Raw genomic sequence first — 13177 nt, forward strand, 5'->3', positions numbered from 1 at the left:
CCCTGGCGTCGTTGCCCACCTCTCAATTTTAAATACACGTAGACATTGAGGGCTATCAGGAGGGGCTATGCGCTTACCTGCTGCTCTCTGGCAGGTAGCTCCATGCCCTCCTGGGTTTTAAATGCACCTTAGAACACACATGCATCAACACTACATATGAGCGGGTGGAGGGAGGTTTGGAGTCTTCTCACACTCCCGTTCTCTGCGACCTGGTGGAGCGGGGGGGCCGTCCGACTGGGGTCTGGAGTGTGGGGCCTCCCTGCTGCTGCGGCGGTCTGCATCTCCCCGCCGCAGGGAAAAGGGTAACACCACCTGGGTCTGGGTGCAGTTTCCCCCTCCAGGGGCAAGGGTACCTAGACTCAGTTCGTAGAGTACGCTTGGGGAGTGTGATCGTGTGTACAGCGTCTCTTTATGTTTGTCTCCACGTTGGTTGAGTGTTGAGTAATTGCATATGAGAGCATGAGGGTGGGAATGGATGTTTGTATCTGTGTGTGCCTGTATGTCTGTGTCTATATGTCAGGTTGGGTATCAGACGCCACCTCTCTGGGGACATCTCAGGCCCTCCAAGGTATGGAGGCCTATCTCCCCCCACCACTTCCCCTGCCGGTGGCGGACTCCCTCAGACATTGGTGCGTTGGTGGGTCTTTGTGTCCGGGGATGGGCGTCCAGGTACACACCGGCTCACTCCTTGGTGGCTGCTTATCGGGGCCTGGAGCCTGGGGCTCGCTCGGGCCACTTCGGGGGTGGGGTGCCCTCGGCCTCTCGGCCTGGGGCTCGGTCACTCTGGCGCAGCTGGCTGCCGGCGGAGCTCACGGGCACATCACTGCAACCCCCCCTGGCTTCTGCTCCGCGGCTGCTGAGTGACCCCTCATCTGGGACTCTCCTCAGCTCTTTCTGGGATAGTGGCGCAGCTGCCCCTCTGTTGGTCTTCCTTGGTCTCTTGTGTTCTGGGGGCCTCTGGATGTCTGGAGTTTTGATCTCCTCCATACCTGCTTCATGCCCTGGAGGACGGGGCAGTGGCCCCCCCACACCCTCTAGCAGATCATTACATGAAGGAACCTTTTAAAAAACAAGCGCGTCCATGCTCACAGGTGTACACACGGGTGCTCACACACACAAACTACACCCTTTTTGGCTCCTACCTCAAAGCACACTGTGCGCTGTCGATCTTGCGTGCTGCACAATAATGTTTAATATTTAGTATTTACTGTTATATTCCCATATATCATCATGATGTTGTTTATTGTATTGCTCTCGTCTTCTTCTGCTTGTTTTCTTTTTTCTTTCTCAACAGGTGATCCAGGTGATTGATATATGTATTTTTTGTCTGCTTATTTTGTTGTTTTTTGCCCTTTATCCCCGTCCCTCTTCTCTGCTGTTTTTTTCCCTCTTTCTTTCTCCCTTTTCTTTTCCTCATTGAAGTCTGTCCTGTATCTACCAAGTGAAAATAAAAAAATAAAATAAACAATAAAAGGTGAATCAAATAGACCATTACGGCAAGGCTGGGATGGTCCATTTGATAAAGTAAATCCGTTGGGCATCTTTCTTTGCCTTTAGACAATAATTCTGATGGCAAAAGAGCCAAACGGGACAGGTAAAAAAATAAAAAATAAAAATAAATAAATAAATCCGTAACACCGGTACATGTATTCCGTTACTCCCCAACACTGTCCACAGTGTTACTAGAGGCCAAGGTAATACCACAGAGTAGACATCTGGTTGGATGCCATGTTTCTAAGATTATTGGGGCCATTTTTGAGTATACATTATTGACTACAATAATCTCACTTTTATCTGAATTTAGAAGTGGGAAATTAGAGGATCACATAGATTTTTGTCTTCAAGCCTGTAAATAATAGATTTGTGTCATCTGGCAACATCTATAAATATAAATGGGTTTAATTGGCAATGAAAATGTATTTTAATAACATTGCCTAAGGGAAACATGTACAATATGAAAACAGCATTGGTCCAAGCAAAGTACCCTGTGGAACTCCATGACAAATTTTTATGTAAATAAGACTCTTCATTTAACACCAGTAAAGTAGAATTTCTTTAAAATCTACAGTATTTTCTAATCCCTGTAGTAAAATGTTGTGATCTACACCGAGTTCTAACAGGACAAGCACAGAAATAAGTCCTCTGTAACAGGTAATAAGGAGACCATTAGTAACCTTCACTACAGCTCATGTTTGGGTTTGTTGTGCTCTCAGTCCCCTGGGTGGAGGTGGATTCAGGAGTGGAGTCTGTCCAACTGACCTTAAAAACCACAGTTTGGCTGCCTAAAGATGCTAAAGTGGAGTGGAAGGACAAGAACAACAGGAAGGTCCACGTGTATGAGAACGGCTCTGACCAGCCTGAAGAACAGGACGATAAATACAAGAACCGAACAAAGATGAAGAGAAACTTACTGGAACCTGGAGACCTCAGTCTGACCCTGAAATACCCCACAGATGGAGACAACTCCACCTACACCTGCACCGTCTACAGCAGGGAGGGAAACATCCTGCTGAGGAAACAAGTGGAGCTGAAAGTCAGAGGTCAGTGCTGTAGATACAGGTCAAAGGTCAGAGGTCAGACTCATGATGGTGGTTCAGTCTCAGTGGCTCCATCCAATAATGTTACAGTGTTAGCATGTCTGATGTTTGTGGCTGTTTTGGTTTTTATTTGATTTCCACCCAAATGTAAAAGCTTCAGCAGATGAACTGTAGGAGCAAAGTTCATGTGTGAGACTTCATCTGAAAGGTAACATCTTCTAGTTTCTGAACATGTGTTTGTTTAGCATGTGGCTAAAACACAGGCTAAGCTAAGTCAGCTCAAATATCAGCAAAAACCTTCTTTGGTCCTCATCTATAATCAGTCATATCTGAGTCACAATAACTAGAAGATGATTTCTAGCAGAAGTGTGAAAATCTCCACATCCTTTCTCCATGTTATCATCCAAAGCTGTGTGAAGTTTCAGAGCTCTGCAGCTAACAGAGACTTTCAGTTTGCTGCTCTCTTCCTCTGACAGCTCCATTCTTAGGGAGCGTTAGTTCTCTGTTTCACTTTATTCCACTTATTCAGTCTGATGTTCTCTGATCTGTTTCTCTTGTTTAGTGTCTTAAATGCTGCCAGTGCCTCTCTTTGCTTTAACCAACCTTTCTCTTTATTTCTGAGCTTTTTAAGGACTTTAACTGATGCATCAACCTTTGAAAATGGAAAGAAATCAGTCAGATTCATGGCTGCATCAAAGTGTCACATGTAGTTCTCCCACATCAGCTGGATTATATCTATAGCAGCAAAGAGCAGCTGATGCACAAATCTTTGTCTGTGTTAATAAAGTTGGATCAGTTCAAATAGTTTGTTGCTCTGCACTTGAAAGCAGCAGTTTTTCTAATGCACCACCTTCATGTTTCCTTCATATTTGAATCCCCCTGTAGATACTGACAGGTAACCATGTCACACAGAGCTCAAGCCTTTGAATCCAGCTGTGATTGTTGATTTTCTATTGAATGGACTTTTTCAAATCCAGCTGTAGGCCTGTGTTTGTGAGCTCATTAACAGCTGTTTATTTAGAGAGACGTGGTCCTCACAGGACAGCCACTACAAACATATGATTTTATAGAATATGATGCATTACTGCAGATTCAACACAATAGAAAGGATTTGAAATGAGCTCAGCCTTAAACATGTGCAGCAGTAATATTGATCCATAGACACTGATGGGAACATTTTTCTGCACAATAAGTACTTTGACTTTTCATACTTTATGTACAATTTGCCAGTACTGCAGTTTTGTGTGTAGTGAGGTGTTTTCATGGTGTTTTCTTGGTGCTTTTACTAAAGGAAGGCTTCTATCAAATTCTTCCAAATGTTGTCAAACTGAGCTGTGTGATGAAGTGAGTGTGACAGAAACACTCAGACTGTGTTTCTCTGCTTCATCAAGTCAAATCTGGTCCTCAGAGACTGAATAAAGTCCTGTCCCACTAACAGCAGCTCCAACAGTCTGTTCACTGCTTTCTTCCTTTCAGTCTTCATCTTTCTGCTGCGTCTCCTCTTCACACTGACCACTTTCTATCTAACAGTGAGCTCCCAGTGAAGCAGCAGCATTCAGCCTGTTAGAGTCAACACAAATGTCTCCATCCAAGCTCATGTTGTGCTTTGTTGTCCTCTCAGTCCCCCAGGTGGAGGTGGATTCAGGGGTGGAGTCTGTCCAGCTGCCCTGCAAAACCACATTTCACTTGCCTGAAGACGCTAAAGTGGAGTGGAAGGACAGAAACAACAGGAAGGTCCACGTGTATGAGAATGGCTCTGACCAGCCTCACAAACAGCACCAGGTTTACAGAGACCGAACGAAGATGAAGAGAAACCTGCTGAAAACTGGAGACCTCAGTCTGACCCTGAAATACCCCACAGATGGAGACAGCTCCACCTACACCTGCATCGTCTACGGCAGGGAGGGAAACATCCTGCTGAAGAAAAATGTGGAGCTGAAAGTCAGAGGTCAGTGCTTTAGATACAGGTCAAAGGTCAGAGGTCATGTAGGATTTTATTCTCTATAACAGGGGTCACCCCTACTTGCAGCCTGCATATTGGCGTGAAGAAATATAATGCAATTTGGACCTTGGAGTTGCTTTTTTTGTTAAGGAGGATTTGTTTGTTGGTGAGTGCAATGTTACAATTGTCATGGTTCTGGGTCTTTTTATCCAGCATTTAAAGTTTCATGTCCCTTTTGTTTTATGGTCTTCTATAAAACTCCATGAAACTCCTGAAAACATGGGTCGATGTTCCACAGTGATGTAAAACAGGTGGAGCAGCCACAGGAAGTCTCCCCACGCCTGCAACTGTTAGCACAGCACCACCATGTAGCAGCTCACACAGCCTCTCTTACGACCCTCAGAACAAACCAGCAAACAGCCGTCTTTCAGTTCTGAACTTTCTGTTTTTAACAGCATGCTGTGTCTGAACAGACTCACACCTCGTTTCCTTCCACTGAAGCTGTCACACAGTTCATGCACAGGTCTCACTTATGGCTCTTTGGAAGTGGTTTCTGTTGAAGCATCCACACAATGAAGGCCTTAATCACACTGATGCTAAGAAAACCCCAAAATAGAAATTACACCTCTTTTTTGTGGGGCATTATGACATCATAACAGCCTCCACCCCAGAACTGTTGGTTTAAAACCGATGACGATGTTGGCTCTGGGATTTGTTTGTGACAGCGTCCGGGTTTAATGTAGAAGCCACGTCTGAAGTTCACTCTGACGCCTCTGTCTTTCTAAATAGAGTGACAGTAACTATGTGTGAATATGTAAGCGTGTACAAACTGCAGATAGTAAGATGTACAGCAACAGTATTTTGTCCATATTCGCCATTGTACAAATTAATCCCATGTAAACAATAATGTGGCGCACAGCTTGATGTCAAAAAACGCACACACCTTTGCTGTTGCATGACTCAATCAACGAAGATTTTCTTGTAAACCAAAGGGGGCCTAGCAAAAAAAGTTTGGGAACCACTGCATTACGCAATTCAACTAGATATATAGCCTTAGACAGGTCAACAGTTTTGGATTTAAATTTCTGATAACATATTAGAGTCACTCAATACTTCACTGAAGAGTACAAGGCTTCCAACAAAACTCAGATTCATTTAAACCGGAATGCATCTTGCTTCTACAGCTTTCTGTGCATTCTTCTATGATGAGATCTCTTCTAGAACACACAAACTAATAGGCAACCTTTCAATGATATTGTGACATGCTATATGTCTACAAAACCAACGTGTATCACTAAGGCACTGGAGTTCTCCTGGTGGCCCATGAAACATTTCCTGCTGTCCTGTCAGCAATTTCTGACTGACATAATGTGTATAATCGTTCTAGTAAAGAAAAGGAATTTCCTGGATCAGGTACACTTTGGTCTGCATTTACTATGACAAGGTTTGAGCACTGGGCACTACAATGAACGTAGAAAGCATACTTGGCCACCTCGTTCATCTGAGCCAAGCACGTGCTCTGCTCTTTCTGCTTCAGTTAGGGCCGCTGCCAGGGTTTTTGGTGCATGCAAGTAGATCTGCTCTTGCAGTTGTTTTGGCTGGAGTCCACAAACAAAAGCAAGTGCTTCCTGTGCTGCAGCATCAAAAGTGGCATACCCCCTGTGTGCATAAAAATGGAGATCTGCAACATAGGTGCCCAAACTCTCCCCTTCTCTCCATGGGCGGCTGGCACGAGTACGGCGACCAAACCGGCAGACAGACCAACTTAGACTCTCTTCCAGCTGAAGGTCCATAAGGATCTGCAGGGCCCTGCCTTCCAAGGCTACTTGGATAGCTGTTTCTTCTGCCACCACCCTGGGTAGCCAGCTGCACATGGATAAGGTAGGTCTCTGGACTTTCTTCCCCATTATAGCGTGGCAGCTTTGTGCCCTCCGGGCCAATAACTTCTGGTAGCAGCGCCAACTGTGCTTGGTCTGGAAAACAGGTGATGCTATCCCCCCTAGCTGCCAGCAATGAGGGTGTGTTGCTCCTGGATGTCACTGTCAGTGGAGGCAAGCTGGGCACTCGTGGTCCTGGAGCCTAAAGCATCCCTCATTGGCTCAGACAGCTTTCCACCGGTGGGCGGGTGTGTGAGGCTCCATCTCGTAGCCCAAAGGATCTCTCCCTGGGCAACTTGATATTGCCTTCTGGGGGTATCAGGAAGGGAGAAATGGCATCAAGCAAAACAATAACAAGAGTCTGTACTCTGGGAATACTTCAACCAAGGGTGTATTTTGAACCTTTCAGGGTGGAGATTCCTCATTCCTTTTTTTTTTATGATAACCACAGCTTTCAGGGTATTCTATAGTGCAAAACAACATTAAATCATAAACATTAACGATAGTTTTCCTTTACTTAATGTAGAAAAATATAAAGCATGACTTATTTTTCTAATAACTGTCAGGATGCTTGGTCTTTTCAACCTGCATCTTGAGCTCATTATATATTCTTGGAAGTATGATAATTTAGTTCCTGTTTAACCTCAGTTTAGTCTTGTATTATACTCCTCCGTGTTTGAGTTTTGTGGTTTTCCTTCAATAAGATTGATGTTGAGGTTAGTTTTGTCTCACCACTGTGTCGTTCATGTGAGTCTGTCATGTCTTCTGTCTTTACATTCACCTCCCTGTATGTATGCGTGTCTCTCACCCCTCGTTGTATCTTGTCTCCATGTTTGTATTCTCTCTGTGTCCCATATTCTCTCTCTTGCTTTCTCTCCCTCGTCCTCCCTATTAGTATTGTCTCTGTGTTTTCTCTCGTCTTCCCAGTGTGTTTTATCTTTTGCCTTCCTGTTTATCCCTGATGCTATGTCACTTCTGTGTTTCTTAGCACTGTCTTTCCTGTTTTATTTTGAAAGTTTTGCAATGTGTTCTGTTCTGCTTCCCTCTGTCCCATCACCCTTAATTTGTCTCAGCTGTTTCCCCATATGTTTCCATTTCCCTGATCAGCTCTTGTCTGTATATATTTGCTGTGTCCGAATTCAGGGGAAGGATGCTCATAAGGATCCTACCGTTAACCATTCCTCGCCATCGGTCCCCTGACCGTGGTCGGGAGACGCAAGGGGAGATGCTTCCTCCAGGGCCGAAGTTTTGTCCTCCTTCGGGGTTAACTCCCTTCACTTTTGTGGAGTAGTGAGGCAGGCAGAAATCAGCCGAGACACCCGAGAGTTCTGAAGATATGAGGCTTTAATAACAGTACTGCACACTTCAAAACACACTGCATAGGCTGTAGCCCGTTAGAACGCTGCTCCCGGTTGCCGCCTCTACCTGAGACATTCTTTTTTCGCTCCCCGCGTTTCCTTTATACATGCATGCTCACACACACATCGCATACACTCCTCACTGCACCCAGCCACACACAAGCCGGCAGTTCCCGCAACACTACCCCCACTCTGGATGGCAATTAAACAATAATTCCACTCCAGCATTGTAATGCATAAAACTGGTACACAATCCCTTTACCGCTTAGAGCCCACAAGAGATAAAAGTGTTAGCCATTACTGCATATAAGGTGAGATATAGTATCCACCAGTGCACGCCAGTGACAAAGACATTGGCTCAAAAGGTGTACATGCATGTGCAAAATAAAACATTTCAAGTGCTGTAAAGTAGAAAAGAAATTAGACAATTATAACTATTACTTTGTGACCGGGAATGACTTATCCTAGCATCTAGGAAGGCACAAATACAAATGGATAAGTGCATGTAGATAACCCCGTAGGTTCTTCAGATACTTTACTCCCCTTTTTTAATGTAAACACTGGAACAATGAAAAATATAGCTCTCTTAAACCATTGTAGCTAACAGTATAGGAGGCTGAAACGATTTAAACTTTAACTGAATCTTCAGTCCTACTTGGAACTGTCCATGGTAGGTAAACCAAACTAAGTGACCCACACCCATTACCGGTCTGGTGTTCTGCGCCGATGAGCTGGTCGCTGAAACTGCTGGCTCACCCACCACACCCCCAACATTCTCATGGTCTACATGGGAAGGGGACGATGGGACGAGCACAACCGGAGCGGGATCAGCTGCAACTGAGACAGGTGGCAGAGAGAAGCTGGGGCCATTGCCAGTTGCAGTAGAGAACAGACTGTGCAGATCCAGATCACGGTCTGCTGGGTCATCCTCTAAAGCTGGTGGTGGGACCTCTGTAGTTGACCACTGATGAACTTGATCCAGGGCCCAGGTATTGTCCAGGGACTTGCGGCAGTGATAATGCTTTAGCTGGTCATGGTGGACAACTTTCACTTTAGACCTTGGGTTCTTCTGGATCCGATAAACTAGGTCATCCAATTGCCCCAGGACAAAGAATGGTCCTTCATACGAGGGGAGGAACTTTTTGACCTTGTTCTTGACGTGACGTGTTCCTTTGAGGAGATACCACGCAGGATCTCCAGTCTTGTACTGTGTGTGGCAAGAGTTCTTCTCATATTGTCTCTTTGCATGCGTGACTGACTCACGCAGTGCTTCCCTGGCGATGAGGTGGGCCAGTCCCAGCCGCTCACGCATTTGCTGCACATACTCTGGAGCTGAGGGTCGGTTGTCTGGATCGGGAGGTAAACCTGCGACAAGGTCCACTGGCTCACTCAGTTCTCGGCCAAACATCATGAAGTTTGGGGTGAAACCTGTAGCACTGTGCTTGGTCGCCCTGTAGGCCATAACAGCGTACGGGACCATCAGGTCCCAGTCCCAATGGCAACGTTCTTCTGTGGAGGCCAGGATCTTTTGGAGAGGGGTATTGAAATGTTCAACCTGGCCATCTGACTGGGGTTGGAATGGTGTTGTGTAAGTCTTGTCTATGCCAAACAAACTGCACACCCCCTGGAACACCTCAGATTCCTGGTCACTGTGCAGTGCTTGAGGTATCCCGTAGCGGCACACCCACTCAGATGCAATGACCTCAGCGATGGTTGCAGCCCGTTCATCTGGGATAGGAAAGGCTTCAGTTCACTTTGTAAAGTAGTCTTGTATCACAAGCACATATCGGTTTCTGCGCTCCGTCTCATTCAGTGGAATGATGAGCCCATAATGTCCAGCCTCAATGTGCTCAATTGGGGCTCCTACCCGGACAGTTCCCATCGGAGCTTGTGGTGTCTTCTGGGGTCGGGCTCTGGATGCACAACTGGTACAAGTACGGCACCAAAGAGCGACGTCTTCCCTCATGTGATACCAATAGAATCGGGTTCGTAGTCTGGCCACAGTCCTCTCAACACCAAAATGTCCACCCACTGGCCCTTCGTGCATCTGGCTCATCACTTCTGGTTGTAGCTTGTGTGGAAGTACGATTTGATGGTAGAACTGGGTCTCATCAAGGCAGTAGAAGCGACGGACCAGAACTCCATCTCTAAAGTAGAGCCATTTCCATTAAGCCCACTATGTCTTAGTGGCCGGGCTGCATGACGAAACAGTAGTCCATGCTGGCCTCCATCCAGGCGCGTATGGGTGCAATGTCTGCATCAGTGTCCTCGGCTTGGCTCAGCTCCCCCATGGTCCAGCCATTAAACAGAGAAGCAGAATCAAGGGTTTAAGCCACATATATTTTCTCAGTCAGCTTTACAGTGTGTGTATTAGTGGGAATGTTCTGGTGCGATATGTCTGTGCTAGTGTGAATTATCTGATCTGAGAGGTCTTTGTTTGTGTGAGTTATCTGTGCTGAGACGTCTGTGTTGGCAGGAGTGTTTTGACATAAAATGTCTGACATAGTAAGAGCAGTTTGGTCTAAAGTCTTTGTGTCTGGTGTATGGGTGTTATGACCTACCCCCAATGGACACACCGCTGTAGTAGCCGGTTGTCCCTCCACCCTCACCAGACTCAGCAACAGGGAGCTGGTGTCAGAGTCCAACTCGCATTGGACCGCCCGATGACTGGTCCCCCCGAGATGCGTGGAGGGGTCCTGCACTTTGCATGGACAGGACTGGCGACAGGGTCTTTTGGAGAGGCTATCAGCATTAGTATGCACTCGACCTGGACAGTGGATGATCTCAAAGTTGTACTCGGCAAGCTTCTCGAGCCATCGAGCTAAGTGTCCCTCTGGCTCTTTCATTTTTGTTAGACCAGCGCAGGCTGCTGTGGTCTGTGCGCACTTTGAAAGGCGGTCCGAGGAGGTACTGGCGAAAATGGGACATGAAATCCACGACGGCTAGTAGTTCACGTCGTGTGGTGCAGTAGTTTTGTTCAGTTCTTGATTGCTTACGACTGCCATATGCCAACACACGTTCCACGCCCTGTTGCATCTGTGACAGCAACGCGCCGATGCCTGTGTCGCTGGCATCAGTGTCTAGTGTCATTTCACCATGGTCAAGTGGATAGCCAAGAACAGGGGCAGAGGTGAGTCGACACTTTAGCTTGTCCAAAGCTGCTTGGTGCTCAGCATGCCACTGAAAATGTGCGTTCTTCTTGGTCAGGTTGTGCAGGGGTTTGGCTATAGAGGCTTTATATAGAGAGTATAGAGTCTTTCACGAACCGGCGATAATATGAGAACAGGCCGATGAAGCGTCTGACTTCCTGGATGGACGTAGGTGTAGGCCACATCCAAACTTTTTGAACTTTGCTGGGGTCGGTAGCCACACCATGCTCGGATACAACATGGCCAAGATAAGCAACTTCGCGGCAAAAGACGCAGCATTTGGCAGGTTTCAGTTTCAAGTTAGCTTTTTGAAATCTATAAAATAGCTGGCCAAGCCGTTGCAGCATCCCCAACACGTCCTTAGCCAGCACGATGATGTTGTCCTTTTTTCTTTTTTTTTCTTTTTTACCTGTCCCGTTTGGCTCTTTTGCCATCAGAATTATTGTCTAAAGGCAAAGAAAGATGCCCAACGGATTTACTTTATCAAATGGACCATCCCAGCCTTGCCGTAATGGTCTATTTGATTCACCTTTTATTGTTTATTTTATTTATTTTTTATTTTCACTTGCTAGATACGGGACAGACTTGAATCAGGAAAAGAAAAGGGAGAAAGGATGAGGGGGAAAAACAGCGGAGAAGAGACAAAAAAAATACATATATCAATCACCTGGATCACCTGTTGAGAAAGAAAAAAGAAAACAAGCAGAAGAAAACGAGAGCAATACAATAAACAACATCACCATGATATATGGGAATATAACAGTAAATACTAAATATTAAACATTATTGTGCAGCACGTAATATCGACAGCGCACAGTGTGCTTTGAGGTAGGAGCCAAAAAGGGTGTAGTTTGTGTGTGTGAGAGCACCCGTGTGTACACCTGTGAGCATGGACGTGCTTGTTTTTAAAAGGTTCCTTCATGTAATGATCTGCTAGAGGGTGTGGGGAGCCACAGCCCTGTCCTCCAGGGCATGAAGAAGGTATGGAGGAGATCAAGACTCCAGACATCCAGAGGCCCCCAGAACACAAGAGACCAAGGAAGACCAACAGAGGGGCAGCTGCACCACTATCCCAGAAAGAGCTGAGGAGAGTCCCAGATGAGGGGTCACTCAGCAGCCGCGGCGCAGAAGCCAGGGGGGGTTGCAGTGGCGTGCCCGTGAACTCCGCCGGCAGCCAGCTGTGCCAGAGTGACCAAGCCCCAGGCCGAGAGGCCGAGGGCACCCCACCCCCGAAGTGGCCCGAGTGAGCCCCAGGCTCCAGGCCCCGATAAGCAGCCACCAAGAAGTGAACCAGTCTGTACCTGGACGCCCATCCCCGGACACAAAGACCCACCAACGCACCGATGTCTGAGGACGTCTGCCACTGGCAGGGAAAATGGTGGGGGGAGATAGGCCTCCATACATTGGAGGGCCTGAGATGTCCCCAGAGAGGTGGCGTCTGATACCCAACCTGACATATAGACACAGACATACAGGCACACACAGATACAAACATCTATTCCCACCCTCATGTTCTCATATGCAATTACTCAACACTCAACTAACGTGGAGACAGACATAGAGAGACACTGTACACACAATAACACTCCCCAAGCGTACTCTAAGAACCGAGTCTAGGTACCCTTGCCCCCGGAGGGGGAAACTGCACCCAGACCCAGGTGGTGTTACCCTTTTCCCTGCGGTGGGGAGAAGCAGACCGCCCCGACTCCGCAGCATCAGGGAGGCCCCACATTCCAGACCCCAGTCAGACGGCCAACTCCTCCTCCTGGCCCTCCGCTCCAGCAGGTCGCAGAGAACGGTGTGTGAGAAAACTCCAAACCTCCCTCCACCCGCTCATATGTAGTGTTGATGCATGTGTGTTCTAAGGTGCATTTAAAACCCAGGAGGGCATGGAGCTACCTGCCAGAGAGCAGCAGGTAAGCGCATAGCCCCTCCTGATAGCCCTCAATGTCTACGTGTATTTAAAATTGATGATGTTGTCCAAGTAGACCAGGCAGGTCTCCCGCTGCATGCCAGCCAGGACGCGGTCCATCAGCCGTTGGAACGTCGCTGGGGCATTGCATAGTCCAAATGGCATGACGTTCCATTCAAAGAGGCCTGTCCTAGTGCAGAAAGCGGCGGCCCTGCGTGCTCTAGGCGTCAGCTCAACCTGCCAGTAGCCTGATGCGAGATCTAATGTGCTGAACCATCTGGCAGTCGAGAGTGTGTCCAGCATGTCCTGGATGTGGGGCAGCGGGAAAGCATCTGTTATGGTGCGGTCGTTGGGAGCCCTATAGTCAACGCAGAGATGGTATGTCCCATCTTTCTTACGCAC

The 13177-nt window shown here is 47.1% G+C and overlaps 1 protein-coding gene across 3 annotated transcripts in view; it reads left to right on the forward strand.

Annotated features, from left to right (window-relative positions):
- Nucleotides 1-13177, forward strand: part of LOC146389575 (uncharacterized) — a 90029-nt gene that overhangs the window by 20852 nt on the left and 56000 nt on the right. For all 3 annotated transcript variants that reach the window (XR_014797380.1, XR_014797378.1, XM_084910389.1), the window contains exons 5-6: nucleotides 2214-2540; nucleotides 4159-4485. Coding sequence is in view for 1 of the 3 variants with exons in the window: in XM_084910389.1 (XP_084766515.1) it covers nucleotides 2214-2540; nucleotides 4159-4485 (654 nt within the window). In the remaining 2 variants the exon portion in view is untranslated. The remainder of the gene's footprint in view (nucleotides 1-2213; nucleotides 2541-4158; nucleotides 4486-13177) is intronic.

The sequence above is a fragment of the Perissodus microlepis genome, chromosome 3, assembly GCF_051167445.1.
Source record: "Perissodus microlepis isolate ML-2025 ecotype Zambia chromosome 3, ASM5116744v1, whole genome shotgun sequence".
In the NCBI taxonomy this organism is placed as follows: Eukaryota; Metazoa; Chordata; class Actinopteri; order Cichliformes; family Cichlidae; genus Perissodus; species Perissodus microlepis.